The sequence below is a fragment of the Spathaspora passalidarum genome (assembly GCF_000223485.1).
Source record: "Spathaspora passalidarum NRRL Y-27907 unplaced genomic scaffold SPAPAscaffold_7, whole genome shotgun sequence".
Classification (NCBI taxonomy): domain Eukaryota; kingdom Fungi; phylum Ascomycota; class Pichiomycetes; order Serinales; family Debaryomycetaceae; genus Spathaspora; species Spathaspora passalidarum.
The window spans coordinates 65,224-80,710 of record NW_006767431.1 but is presented as its reverse complement, the minus strand read 5'-3'; the positions used below and the strand labels follow the sequence as shown (position 1 = coordinate 80,710).

General features: G+C 37.7%; 5 protein-coding genes across 5 annotated transcripts; 2 read left to right on the top strand and 3 right to left on the bottom strand. All coding sequences in view use genetic code 12, as the record gives it.

Annotated features, from left to right (window-relative positions):
- Positions 1–2,146: 2,146 nt before the first annotated feature.
- Positions 2,147–4,615, top strand: DNA2 (bifunctional ATP-dependent DNA helicase/ssDNA endodeoxyribonuclease; the record flags this gene model as incomplete). Its single annotated transcript, XM_007377183.1, has 1 exon — positions 2,147–4,615. The coding sequence occupies one exon, from the start codon at positions 2,361–2,363 to the stop codon at positions 3,429–3,431; it is 1,071 nt and encodes a 356-aa protein (XP_007377245.1).
- Positions 2,147–5,906, bottom strand: SPAPADRAFT_68394 (ubiquitin ligase complex subunit; the record flags this gene model as incomplete). Its single annotated transcript, XM_007377182.1, has 3 exons — positions 2,147–3,512; positions 3,533–5,277; positions 5,311–5,906. 3 exons carry the CDS (start codon positions 5,897–5,899, stop codon positions 3,480–3,482), a joined length of 2,367 nt encoding a protein of 788 aa, XP_007377244.1.
- A 386-nt stretch (positions 5,907–6,292) lies between these two features.
- STV1 (Stv1p) lies at positions 6,293–9,184 on the top strand (the record flags this gene model as incomplete). Its single annotated transcript, XM_007377181.1, has 1 exon — positions 6,293–9,184. One exon carries the CDS (start codon positions 6,293–6,295, stop codon positions 9,182–9,184), a length of 2,892 nt encoding a protein of 963 aa, XP_007377243.1.
- Positions 7,111–10,627, bottom strand: SPAPADRAFT_157060 (uncharacterized protein; the record flags this gene model as incomplete). Its single annotated transcript, XM_007377180.1, has 1 exon — positions 7,111–10,627. One exon carries the CDS (start codon positions 10,523–10,525, stop codon positions 9,200–9,202), a length of 1,326 nt encoding a protein of 441 aa, XP_007377242.1.
- Positions 10,628–11,441: 814 nt separating this feature from the next.
- SPAPADRAFT_68392 (uncharacterized protein) lies at positions 11,442–13,824 on the bottom strand (the record flags this gene model as incomplete). The annotated part of the gene is made up of 1 exon (XM_007377179.1): positions 11,442–13,824. The coding sequence occupies one exon, from the start codon at positions 13,516–13,518 to the stop codon at positions 11,617–11,619; it is 1,902 nt and encodes a 633-aa protein (XP_007377241.1).
- Between the last annotated feature and the right edge of the window lie 1,663 nt (positions 13,825–15,487).

Sequence of the window (15,487 nt, the reverse complement as noted above, 5' to 3'; positions counted from 1 at the left end):
GTGATAATACTGCAGAAAATAACCTTTTACCAAATGATCAAAACAAAATACCCACACAATACTCAAATGATTCATTTAGTGACGATGATCCAGCACCACTTAAAGAAAACAAGCTAACTACACCTGGAACTGAATCTGATGACCCATTCAGTGACGATGACTCAGAGTTAATGGCCATAATCCAAAACAAGCACAAATCTCCCCTGAAATCCCAATTCACTAAATCATTCCAGGAAGGAATCAAAAAGATTGAAAGTCTACAAGAGAAACGCGCATATCAAAAAGAAGACGTAAATGTCACCAAGTTGATCTATAACCGAGCATCATTGCGACGGTACGCCATTACCAAAATTATCCCACAAACGTATGGGAACGACCAACGCCAACTGATACTTGAAGTCAAAGATGGTGACCAGCTTTCTACCAGACTCATTATCCGGGGAGAATATTGTGAGTTGGAATTACAAGAGAATGATATAATCCATATTATCATCACAAACGAAGCAAATCCAAGATTGATTGACGACAAGAATAATCTTTTGATTTGGAATCCTGATATTCTACTTTCAGCAACCACAATCTCTCAGCAAATCAACTGTCCTAGGAAGTCAATCATCCCGGCAAGATATAAATTTCCTGGTGAATCCACTGTCCCGTTGATCGTGGGGGAAATCACCCATCAAATATTCCAGGAATGTATAGTGTCCGAGAATTGGACTAGGAAGTATATGAATGAACTTATGGAGACTTATCTTGAAGACTATTTGTTGAGCATTTTTAGTATTGGTTTGGATACAGATGCAGTCAGGTCAGAGTTAGAAAAACATATACCATATTTGGAAACGTGGTTCAACAAGTATTATAAACAACCGCTTAGTCCCAAGAATTATATTGACGATGGTAATAAACGAGAACGAGTTATGTTTTCCGTGGAGGAAGCTTTGGATATTGAAGAGAATATCTGGTCGCCGATGTTTGGGATGAAGGGTAAAGTTGATGTCACGGTCACTTCCAAACTTCTAAATAATAACATCCTGGGTAAATTCTTGCTTCCGATTGAATTGAAAACCGGGAGAGAGTATGTAACTCATCAAGGCCAGGCTTCATTGTATGCATTGTTGTTTAAAGATAGATATGACATGGATATTTTTTCATATTTGCTTATGTACACCAAGGAACAACTAACGAAAAAGTGTGATATCGGCACGTCGGATTTACGTGCATTAATTAATTTAAGAAATAGAATTTCTCAGTATTTCAAAGATAATGTCAAGTTACCGCCCTTGGTCAAGAATTCTGAATGTGATCGGTGTGACGTTCAAGGTGCATGTATGACGATAAACCACTTTTCTGAAAATGGAACCAAAGAAGAGTCAGGGATTGATCCAGAAAGGTACGATGAGATAACCCATGGTATATTAAACAACAAGACATATAAGACATTTTTCAACCATTGGGATAATCTACTTGCCCAAGAGGAGAAGGTGATGAATAGATCCGTGAAGCATTTATGGACCATGACCTCGAAAGATCGTGAAAGTACCGGGAACTGTTTAGGAAATTTGATAATTGTTGAGTCAGATGATACCAGCCCTTCACAACAAGAGTTTGTATATAAATTTTCCCGAGCTGAATCGACTGGTTCAAGTTTTGCTGCGTCCCAGTTTAATCTAAGTGATCGGGTGATTATCAGTGACGAGGTTGGTCATTTTGCTATTTCCACTGGTTATGTAAGGGCAATTACGAGTGATGCTATACTTATTAGAACAAGGAGAAGAATTATCACTTCGGATATCAAGTTGCACAATTTTAACGAGGTGAATAACCAAGTGTTTAAAAGTGTTCTTCGTAGCTCACAAAATCTAGATTATGGTACCGGTAAACGATTCCGTATCGATAAAGATAGTATGTTTTATGGATTAGGATTAGCTCGGTTTAACATTTTAAATTTGTTTTTGCCTGGCGGAGATATCAAATCAAGACGACTTGTAGTTGATTTGGAGAAACCTTCATATTTACAGCTGAGTTCATGGGTAATGTCTAATAAAGAAAAGTTCAACAGTGATCAACTTCAAGCATTTGATAAGGTGTTCAAGACCAAAGACTATATGTTGATATTAGGTATGCCAGGAACAGGGAAAACCACAGTGATTGCATCCTTGATTAGCTTTCTTGCTCAACAGGGTAAAACTATTTTGTTAGCGTCATACACCAATTCCGCTGTTGATAATATATTGCTTAAACTCAAAGATTTTGGAGTTAACTTTCTTCGAATAGGACATGTTTCTCGAGTTCATCCTAAACTCCATGAATTTGTTCCTGAACGAATCACCTCCCAGGAGCAATTTATCAAAACATACATGGAACCCCTAGTAGTTGCCACTACATGTCTTGGAATTAACGACATCACATTCAATTTCCGAAGCAAGTTCGACTACTGTATAGTCGATGAAGCTTCACAGGTATCACTTCCTATCAATTTGGGACCATTGAGATTCAGCGATAAGTTTATTCTTGTTGGTGATCATTTCCAACTCCCACCTTTAGTTCAACATCGGGATCCAAAGATTGTTCAAGGGTTATCACATTCATTATTCAAGTTGTTGGCGGAGACCCATCCTGAATCCGTGTGTGAATTGACATATCAGTATCGGATGTGTGAGGACATCATGCTGCTTTCTAATGTGTTGGTGTATAACAATCGATTGAAATGTGGATCTTCCGCTGTGGCTAATCAATCGTTAACAATTCCTAATGCGAATGCGATTGACGAATTTACAAGTGGGTCAGTGAATCAACGATGGATGGATAATATTTTCAATCCCAAGAACAAAGTGTTGTTTCTTGATCACGATCAACTAGATGCCAGTGAAAGCGTGGTTGGAGAAACTGTCCAGAATTCCGCTGAAGCTAAACTAATCTACCAAATAGTCGAGGCATTGGTGCTTGCTGGAGTTGACCAGGATAAAATTGGAGTAATGTCATTTTATAAAGCCCAATTGCGATTACTTAAAAGATTACTTAGTTCGAAAACAGAGGTTGAGATACTTACTGCCGATCAATACCAGGGTCGTGATAAAGAATGCATTATTATCTCTCTTGTTAGATCTAACCAAGAAAACCGAGCAGGTGATTTGGTCAAGGAATGGAGACGATTGAATGTGGCGCTTACCAGAGCAAAATCAAAGCTTATTATCCTAGGATCACGAGCAGCATTGTTGAATACAGAAACCACAAAGACATTTATGGATTTCTTGGATTCTAAAGGTTGGTATTATACTCTCCCACCAGGAGCCCAAACAACTTATAATTTCCAAGCTACACCATTTTCAAGCCCCACGAAGAAGCAAAGGCGGAGTCAGGTATCAATCACCAGTATTCTACATAAAAATCCTACTCTTAAGAATGTAGTTGATGATATTACAAAATAGACGTGTATATACTAAAATGCAAAGAAATGAATTTCAAAATTACCTCTTCTAAAATTCCACTGGTTGCCATTCCATCCGTTTCTATTTCGTGGTTGGTTAACATCGTCATCTTCGTCTTCATTACCCTGTCTATTATTTCTCATTCTTCGTATCAGACGAATAATATTTTGGACAAAGAAGATAATGAAGAACATGCATGTCAATGAAATCACCAAATAATCACCAATATCATAATCTTCGACATAATTTTCAACCCCTTGTTCGTTGACATATGTTTTCCCCTCGGCATGCGCATCGACTTTCGAAACCGGTTCTTTTGAAGCAACATTTGAATTCTTCTTGACTTTTCTAAATGCATTCAACCACCCCCCTTCAGATTCATGGTTCCCCTTGAATGCACTCTTATTAAAAACGTACTTAATTCTCAATCTTAACAACGCCAAACTAATATGGGCTTTGCTATACCCTCCCGAACCAGCAAAATCCGATTTGGAAACAGTGGCTCGCTTCTCAAGATCAAACCGTTCCTTGTATTGTAAACTGGAGTCATAATATCGTTTAGCCATAAAATAATCGATAGAATTGTTGATGCTGGGTCCGACTCCGTATTCGTACATTTCGCCTAGTTTATATGCACCATGACTGGAATGACGATCCGAAGCAATTCTATAAAATTTGAAAGCTCGTTCATGATCGAGATCAATAGGAGATGGAATGTTTGGTGGGTGAGTATAACTTCCGGAAAACAAGTCTCCTAAAAGTACAGTAGCATCGTCGTTGCCCTGTTTGGATGCTCGTTCAAGATATCTTATCGCAAGGTTGACTCGATCACGGTTGAACGTTTTTGCTTCACTTGGTGAGTACAATGGTTGAAGCTGATAAAGTAAGTATGCTGCTGATATTTGTGCTGGTTCAAACCCCTGTTCGGCAGCAATCAGGTATCCCACAAGGGCATTTTTGAAATTACCCGAGATCAATTCTTCAAATGCATATTTCAAATGAGGGGCAAAGAATTGAGTTAATCGTTCAATAAAAATTTTGTAGTATTGAATGGTACCTGGACAGGTGACCTCACTATCTGGTTCGGCATATTTTGATAATCCCGATTGTAAATAGTTTCCATAATGGAATAAAGCTTCGATGTCGCCCAGATAGGCAGCTTCTTTCATATTAGTAAAGATATCTTTTCTGAATTCACTCAGGTGTGGGGTTCCACCACTCATTTTCAATAACAAGAGGGAAAGGTTCCTGTAGGCTTCATGTGATTTGCTCTTCACTGCTTTGACATAATAGTTGACGGCTTCTGTCTCATTTGCTGGTCCAAGCAACCCCCTCTCTGCAATAACACCCAAATCATTAAGTGCTTCTGCATTAGATTGAACTTTTAATGATTCATCATATAATTCCTTGGCTTTCGTGACATTCTGGGGCACACCAGTTCCAAAAAGGTACATTTTTGCTAACCTTGCTTGACAAGAACTGAGAAACATACGAACAACCGAACTCATGTGGGTATTCTTGTGTTCATATAAATCAACACCCAATTGAACACATTCCAGAAACTGTTCAAATGCCCATGTGTAATTTCTAGGTGTGAAATAATCACCCTTGAGACCTTCCAAGCCTTGAAAATAATATGCCATAAATTCTTGATCATTGGTATTGACACTATATTCTTCCAATTGACTTTTCAAATCGGAATACACCCGCGATTGAACTTCTATACTGGATGGTGTCTCACTCATTTTATCACCATATAATCCACCATTGAAATCGGATATTCGGATATCATAATTTACCCCCCTTTGACCTTGTTGTTCGTTTAACCATTCAAGACCAACAGTTGCTAAATGGATATAATAATTCAATGCTAACTCACAGTTGGGAGGAACATCAACGCCACGGTTATGTCTCCAAGCCATGACAGAAAGCGAATTGAGATCACCATTTTCCACCCCAAACTGGTAATACAAGTTGGCTTTCTTTTGATTGACTTCAAATTCTCCAAATAAACCTGTGGAGTATATGAATCCAAGCATGAAATAAGCATGGCCGTTGGCAGAGAGTGAAACTGCCTGGTGATATAATTCCTTGGCCCTGGTGTAATTGGTGGGCATGGAATAATTACCAAACAAGTACAAGTCAGCCAACATTACCATAGCTCGGGTATGATTAAGGGAAATTGCTTGTTCGAGCAAGGGAACAACTTCAGAAGTTAGTTCTATTGGGGTAGGATTAAGTTCGGATGAGATGTTCTGGTCATAGTTTTTGGTTTCGTTGTTGAATTGGGGTATATACAAGTTGCCGTCTATGTTATCTAAGGTGTATATTGTATTTCGTGTATACGATTTGCTTATTGATTGTAGTTTAGCTTTAGCTTGTTTATAGTAGCTGTGTCCTCCGGAGTGTGTAGCATGTATTAGTGATGCATATACTAGACACCACCATAGCAAATTGTATAGCTTCATAGTGGTTAGTTGTGCGATATGTGGTGTTAGCAATGGTTAAATCGGTCTACGTCAGTCTTTAACTTAGAAAGCAACATGCAAAAAAAAATAAGGAAGCAGCCACGTAATGTGCAAACATTTCACATTTGCACGTTAGTCCAAACTGCAAAAGCACCCCCACCACCGAAGACGGTTATGTGGCCAAAAAATTCACCGCCTTCACACCTTTGGGATAATTCCGCGCTAACACTTTACTCCGGTAACCAACCATTTCGATCCAGTACCTTGTACAATCTAGCATACCATTAAAACATACATATTCATCTGGGGTCAAGTGTCAAGGAGATAGTACGGATAGATTACAAGCTTATAGACCTCGCAAACGCACACACACATATACATACACGAGCCACGATGTCTCCATTTCGACTCTTTAGTTCCACGACTTCAGATACAAACATAGCCCCTCTTAAACTCAATGCACACACAGCGCCGGAAGAAGCAATCTTCCGATCTGCACCCATGACATTAGTGCAATTCTACGTCACCATTGAATTAGCCAGAGATATGGTATGGGCATTGGGGAATTTGGGCAATGTTCAATTTCGAGATTTGAACTCCAAATTAACTCCGTTTCAACGGACATTTGTCAATGATTTGAAGTCGATTGATATCATGTCGACAAAATTACACCAATTGTTTCAGATTATGGTGAGACACGAAACAATAAAGACTGATCTCGTTGGAGCCTACTTGCATGCTGATTTGAAACCATTACCTGCTGCGGCAGCCATGGATGATCTCAAACAGAAACTTGACGAGTTCCATGATAGAATCAAGCATTTGGATTTGTCTTTCAACAACCTCAATCGTCAGAAACTCAGACAGGTGGAGAATAGAAATGTTGTCAATATAGTGGATGACTTCCACCGGTCATCCTTAGTCACTGAAGTGGAACGTCACTCACTTGAAAATCGTGCTAGTATAGAAGATGATAGTGTTGCTTTGCTTAATGACCAACAACGAAGAAATCAAAGTTTAGAGTTGGGATTACAGGAAGCGGATTTGGAGGATGGTGCATTTGATTCAATTGCAGGGACAATCGCCCGTGATAAAGTACCCATTTTAAGAAATATCCTTTGGAGAACCCTTCGTGGGAATTTATTCTTTCATGATATTCAAATTGACGAACAGTTTCCTGTCAATGACAGCTCTGATGAATTGATTGACAAGAATGTGTTTATTATTTTCATTCATGGGGATCTCTTGAAATCAAGAGTACGCAAAATCATTCAATCCTTGGATGGTGTTATATTTGATAATGTTGTCGGAGGTGCAGATACAAGATCGGCTACCTTGATTGAATTGAATAACAAGATTGAAGACTTAAATAGTGTGGTTGTCAGCACAAAACAACAATTAATTACCGAATTGAAAATTTTCCAAGAATCATATCCCGATTATTGCTACATAATTGAGCGAGAGAAATTGATATTTGAAACATTGAACAAGTTTGATGAGGATTCTACTAGAAGATGTCTTGTTGGTGAAGGGTGGATTCCAAAATCGGAGTTTACAAAAATTCAATCAACATTACGCAATTTGGTCAAGGAAAAGACAAGACATGCTAATGCTGGACTCACTGCTTCTAGTAATGAATCGGTTGCACTCTCATCGACTGGAACTCTTGAAACTCAAACTTCGTTATTTGCCATTGACGACACCACCAGTGATCACGACATTTCCAGATTTGAAATTGGCGATGAAGATGATGAAGACGATTATGGTACTTTAATTGCGGTTGTTAATGAACTTTCCACCAATAGAACTCCTCCCACCTTCCATAGAACCAACAAATTTACATCAGCTTTCCAACTGATTATTGACGCTTATGGTATTGCCACTTATCAAGAAGTTAACCCTGGGTTAGCCACAATCATCACCTTCCCGTTTATGTTTGCCATTATGTTTGGTGATGTGGGTCATGGATTCATTGTGTTATTAGGTGCACTTTACTTGATCAAAAATGAAATCCTGTTTGGCGCCATGAGAAATAAAGACGAAATTTTCGAAATGGCATTCAATGGAAGATACATTATTTTACTTATGGGATTCTTTTCCATATATACTGGGTTAATCTACAATGATATCTTTTCGAAATCGATTCAAATCTTCAGTTCTGGTTGGAAATGGACATTCCCTAAGGGCTACGATTTCGCCAAAGATGGAGCAGTTACCTTAATTGCGGAAAAGATTCTGGGGAAAGTATATCCGTTTGGGTTAGATTGGGCCTGGCATGGCACAGAAAACAATTTATTATTTACTAATTCATACAAGATGAAATTATCGGTGCTTATGGGATACACCCATATGAATTATTCACTTATGTTTAGTTTGGTGAATTATTTATATTTCAAAAGGAAAGTGGATATCATTGGGAATTTCATTCCCGGGTTCTTGTTTATGCAGAGTATCTTTGGATATCTTTCCTTGACTATTCTTTACAAATGGACCGTGGATTGGTTTGGTACTGGTAGACAACCACCAGGATTATTGAACATGTTGATTAATATGTTTTTATCTCCAGGGACAATTGAAGAACAGCTTTATCCGGGCCAAAAATTCATCCAAATTGTATTGGTATTGATTGCTCTTGTATGTGTTCCGTGGTTGTTGATTTACAAACCATTAACGTTGAAACGTGAGAATGACAAGGCAATACAATTAGGATACTCTGATGTCCATTCTCAACGTCATCATTCGTTCCAGTTACACGAAGAAGAACGAGCTCTTGAATTTGAACAGGAATTAAACAATGATCCAAATGATGATGATGATGATAGTTTCTTGGCTGATGATGAGTTCCGATTCCCTAATGATATCGAACCAATGTTTCATTCTGCTGCTGGCCATGGTGACGATCACGACAAGTTTAACTTTGGAGATATTGTTATCCACCAAGTGATTCATACTATTGAATTTTGTTTGAATTGTGTAAGTCACACTGCTTCCTATTTGAGATTATGGGCTTTGTCATTAGCCCACGCGCAATTATCTACTGTTCTTTGGTCAATGACAATTCAAAATGCGTTTGGTGCTAGTAAAAATAAAACAATAGGGATAATCATGGTGGTTGTATTATTCGCCATGTGGTTCCTGTTGACGGTATGTATCTTGGTGTTGATGGAAGGTACGTCAGCCATGTTGCATTCATTGAGATTGCATTGGGTTGAAGCCATGTCGAAGTTCTTTGAAGGTGAAGGGTACGTGTATGAACCATTTACATTTAAAGAGATTGATATATAGGTCTATATCTAGAGGTTATAACTTCCACGATCGTGATTCTCGATCTTTAAATGCAAGTATCCACAAGTATCCTAGACAAATACAAGAGCCACTGAGTAGAACACCATTGTAAATAGCAGCATTGATGTAGTCTTTGGGTAATGCACCATTTCCTTCGATTAATAAAGCACCAATAGGTGACCCAATAATTACTCCTATTCCTCTTGCGCAATACATTATGCCACTTAGTTGTGTGTATGAAGCAATACCAAACAATTCAATTAAACATGGTGGTAGCAAAGATATGATCGCTCCTGAAAAGACACCATACACAACCACCAAGCTAATGAATGTCTCACGAATACCAGGTAGCCAAAGGGCAAATATGGCGATAGCACTGATAATACTGCATATCATGAGCGTATTCATTCGCCCCAACATATCTGCAATCACACCAGTGAACACCTTAGAACCGGCATTCACGACATTACTTATACCAATAAACAATGCCCCTTGACTACTGGTGTAACCTAGCGACACAGCGTATTTCGACATAAAAATTAACGGCATCAAATACCCGGCAGATTGTAATAACGAGCCAAGTAGTTGTAGTCCGACCTTTCCCGATTTCAATTGACTGAAATTAATCAAGGCATTATTGGTTCTGAAATTTTGAATCTTGGGCTCAACAACAAGAACACTGGCAAACCCGCAAACTGCCAAATTCATCAATCCTAGAATCCGTAAACTCCATCGCCAACCGACTCGCTCAATCAAATACCGGGAGAAGGTAGCCATGGCGAATGCACCTACACCAGTCCCAGAAAACAACACTCCACTGGCCAAACTTCTATGCTTGTCGAAATACACTGGTCCGCACACCACTGGTGGTAAATACAAAATCCCTCCTCCTATACCTTGCAAAATGGAACAGAGAATAAACTGATAGTATACCTTGGCGAACCCTGTCAATACCAACCCAAGCGACAGCAACACACACCCTATTAGCATTACATTTCGAGGACACAAATAAAACATTAGGGATTTATTGAAGATTCCACAGATATAGGTGAGCGCCGTACTCACGGTACCCACTAATGCAATCATTGATTCAGATTTATTGTATAGTGGACCTTTACTTGATCCATAAAACTCCTGAAACACACCGTAGGAGAATCCAATACCAAATACCATGAAATTACACAAGAACCCGGCGAGAACAGCTTGGATTCCGTATCGGTTGCTCACTATCGTTTTCAAAAAATTTGAATATTTCACGGCCACTGGTTCTTCCGTGATTATCATCTCCTCAAAGGGGTTGCCATCTTTGGATGGCTGGTCTCGTACTGAACTTGAACTCATACTGTTATGTAATAAGTCTATAAAGAGCAGATGTACATTTGTGTTTCATTTGTGGGAATGGTTGATCAATGTCACCCCCGCATGGTGATCCCGGCGAACAATAGCTTTCTGGTGACTCTTAAACGGGAAAAGCCGAACAAAAATTATTGCGGAACAACAAAAGAAAAAGTTATATTTGCGCATAAACCCGATCGGATTTACGTAACCGCTAAAGTGGGTTGTTTTGGGATTGGTTGTAATAAAGTTGTTAGATGCTAAATCGACTCATATTATTCAACAGTTCTATCTTGTTTTTTTTAAAAAAAAATTCCAACTATAATTGTGCTTAAGCCAGAGTTTGCGGTAGCAATCCAACACTCACTACAATATAGTTTACAGTAACCCAAATGGAGTAGTTGGAATCAAAGTTATACAAGTGCAACTAAACTATGGAAGCCCCTGTCCTATTGCATATAATACTTGGACTAGTGCAGTTATAGTTACGTGAATTGACGGCACAATCGAAAAATCACAAAAGCTTAGTCGTAGTTCTTTCTAAACGATTACTCATAGGCACATTCACATGCGATCCTAAAGACCGAGGTGAAATGAAGTATAACGTAATCGCTTAACCAGTTTTAAGGTTTAAATTCTGAAATCTGATGATAGTTGACCGATGTTTGTAGTTAAACATATTTTGTAACTCAAAATCTAACACTTTTTTCCGTCACTCTTGAACTAAAAAAACACAAAACCTTAAATTTGCAGCCAATCTAAAAACAAACCTAAACCTAATTCAACGTTTACTAGGTTCATATGCAAAATTATAGCAAAAAGGTAAACGCCCTACAGTTATAAACTATTGACTCCAAGTGTAAGTTATTTTTAGAAAAAGTTTAAACATAAATCCTAAAGCTTGCCACGTCTTGCAAGTTTCAATAATAAATAATACAATTACATTATAAAATAAATAGCTAGATATTACATGGGAAACCAATTACTGATAACCCCTCCGCCTGTATACCTAATGTTCGTTTCCCATACCATTTTACCTTTTTGATTTTTAAAACCAAACTATAAAACTTTTTTTTGTTTTTTTTTTAAGTTTGCCTTTATCTATTGTCGTCAAGATTAATTCTCTTCCCCGAAGTCAACATTCTTTGGACTTCATCCAAAGTCCAAGGTCTCAACCTGTTCCGCATCTTGTTATGCAATCTTTCCTTCACATATTCAACTGTAGTACCTCTTCTCTGGGCTTCATCTTCAATAAACTTGATAATCTTCAATCTTGTATGTCTAAATTGTCTTTCAGAACTACCATGAACCTTTAACCACTCAGTAACGGTGATTTCATGGTCCTTTAGTTCCTTTTCTAATCCTTTGAAATCATCCCACATTTCAAACAATGTAGTTGCCTGTCTTGATAATCTTCTATTCAATACACGTTGACGTTCAAGTTGAACTGGTGACATTGGAGTTTGCAGCTGTGGGTCTGGACTAAGAGACTTCAGGGAAGGCGACGTAGCAGCATGTATGTTGAAAACAGGATGATTATTAGTGATGGGTATTACACTTGAATGTGGCTGGGTTTGTTGAAGCTGATGAGCTTGCTGTTGTTGAAGTTGATACTGTTGCATTTGGCTAGAGTTCAACTTCGCCAACAACTCAATGGTTGTGTCTAATCCCTGTTTGAGATTAGTTGATTCTACCGTATTGATGAAATTCCGCGTCTCGTTAAGACTTTGCTGTGCAAGGGGAATGGTATTTTTATTTTTCGACGACATTAAGATCACTAACCCATTTATAGAATTTTGAACTCTTTGCATATACTCACTTTGTCTTTGGAATACTTCATTTTGGGTCTCAATAAACTTGGAAAGCACCGAATACATATGACTCTGTTCTTGCGCATATAAGCTCACTTGATTATCTAAGCTTCTCAATTTAGACATCTGAAATTCAATCACACGCTGCAATTCAGCCTTGGAGTCAGGATCTTGAAAAACTGGCCAATTATCATGAGGCAAGTCCTCGTTCGTATCATTTGGTGAGAAACATGAATCATGAACCCATCCATCTAACTCACCAGCATCTTCTACTTGTTTACTAAACTTCTCAAATTCGCGGGAATTGAAAATATCACTCTTGGACAATGGATTCAATGGATACTTTTGTTTAATTACAACCATATCTTGACATAAACTCCTGCGTAGCATAATGAGCAATTCCTTAATTCTCAACATGTCTTCGTTATAGAACTCCGGTGTTATCTGGTTTACAAATGGAAAAATCAGATCAAGTAGTTCTTGATGAGGTTCGATAGCGTTACGAGGTATGTTGTAGTTTTGGAAGCTGTCAAACCCGGCTAGTTGCAACATTATTTGGTGGGGTAAACCATCCAAAGTTCTCAGTACCGCCTTCTCAGTGTATTCGAAATCTTGAGTTGATAGGAGCTTAGTGAGGTTTATATCTTTATAATTCAACCCACTTATACTCAAAGCGTTTATGGAAGATTTGTGTTGTTGACTATATGAGATTGCTGATAGTTTGTTATTACCTTTTAGCAACTTAACTTCCTCTAGAGATATTCTTTTAGTGGCATCGCTTAATATAAACTCAAACGAGCCATATTCATCTGGTATGTGGAACCTACTGAACAAGTAAGCCGATATCGCTAAATGCGGACAAAATTCCACAAATTGATGCCTGAAACATCCACTATACTGGAACAAACCTTCATTATCGGTTGTGTTTTTAGATTTTATAATTAGGGTATCGACATAGTTGATCTTGGTGGGTATTATGTCGCCGAGTTCAAGTTCTCTCTTTTGTAAATTTTTAAGTGGCAATGAATGGGATAGACTGAAGTCAACCAACGTTCGTAACAATTTGTGATTGTTTAAATAATTGGCATTTATATTTCTTGCAGCCCATAATGGCCGCACTAGTTTATAGTAATCTTCGATAGAGTACTCATTTGGATCTGAAGATGAGTCTTCAGAATCGGACATCATGGTTGTTTCGGGGGTATAGTGGAAACAGCGGGGTGTACTTGTTGGTGTTGTGAAATCGGAGAGCGTAGTGTCTTTTTTTTTTTGCGTCAAAAAAAATAAACGTGGAAATATGGCACTGGCTAAAATTCGATTTTGTGGAAATGTCTTGTAAAGCTGATTATACAGAGTATAAACTAGTCGTTTTATTTCCAAAGTGATTATGTTGAAAGTGTTAATAAATAGAACTTGCAGGTGGGGTATATCTCAGTATTTATTATGAATCAAGAAAGAATACTGATAAATTTTTAGTTTGTGATGGATGCACTTGATTTATGCAAGGTTTTTTTTATTTTTAAAAAAAAATAAAAAAATTAATAATTAACTGGATTTATATACACTTTTAAGTTTTTATGTCATTGAGAAACACTATCACTACGAAGAAAACCTAAATCAGGTACATACACCCTCTTCCGCCCGCTAGTCACACGCAAATGAAAACATAAGATGACCATGACATCCCATCATGACATTTCTTTTTTTGTTCAGTTCAATTATGATTACGAGAATTACAGAAAAAAAAAAAAACCAATTTCCAAGATCAACCTTTGATGTATTTTTGTGTTTACAATTATTTGTTCTCTATGCTAATCGTGACCGGAAATGGGATCCATCGCCAACTGCGCCGAGATAATTGATTGTTTCTTGTCACATCCAGTCATTCCGCACTATTGTCTTCAGATACTCTACTTACCACTCCATAATTCTTCCAATGACCTAGCAAACTATCTTTCTTAAACAAACCTGGGGTTGGCGTAATCAAGGCTACATGAAAATCACCAGTTCGATGCCTACAAGCAATAACACGAAAAAAAAGGACGATAAAAAATATTGAATAGAGGTTGTAAAAAATAATCCAAAACCACAAAATAAAAAAAAACCTTTCTAAAAAAAAATAATTAAACTTTAAAAATTATTCTTAGTGGGTAATTATTAAACCGTGGGATAATTTACTCTGATTATCCAGTGAAACCATAACATTCGGATAACCAAAGCGCATTTAACTCTAATTAAAAAGATCAAAACAATCACGGTGAATCCGGTAGTTTGCCGTATGTATTTCTGACATATGCCATGGGAGTTAAATAAAAGAAGTTGTGCTTATTTACGAACTGTCTAAGCATGCAGGAATTATCAAATAACCTCCCGATCCCAAAGAGCAAGAATAAAACAGCATAAGGCATTTGCTATTCCCCAAAAAAGGAAAAAAACCTGGTTCGCCTTTGAAATTCACTTGAAATTTTTCATCCCTCCTCCCCCCCTCTACAAGCGGATTTCTAGAAGCAAGATTTCATTTTTTCACTGGTCTCGGTAGAATTGGTGAAACAATGAAATTTGAACAATCTCGCAAAAATAATCCAACTTTAAAATTACGTAATTACTATCTGTGTACAAAATCTAACAATAGTCGATTTTACTTTAAGAGACGGACTTCTTGCATTTACAATACTATTGATAACATGTGGTTGTACACACATTCTTCTATCTTGTGGTTGAAGTTGATAAATATTTATAACTGAGTTAAAAATAATTCAAAGGGTTGAGTCGCATTTTTTTTTCTTGGTTCGTGCATGTTTGCAAACAACCACGCATGTTCAGTGTCACCTTAATACCGCCTCCTCTCGGCAGGAACTTACTTTTGGACTAACATTGCTAACTAATTTACCATGATCTTAAGGCGACGGAGTGCCGTTCATATGCAGTTTGTCATTTGTATTAATCACATATTTCCTGCACGATCATGCATATCAAATAATTGTCCATAAAAAAAGAAACTTAATTAGCTGGGCGAAAACAATTGTAGTAAAAAATAAAATCTGATCGGGTCATGCACCGAATTCTACTTGTCTGCACCAGTACAATGAAATTTACCTAATTGGTGGGAAAAAATAATGCCTGGACTGAAAAAATATTGAAAAATTATTCAAGATGA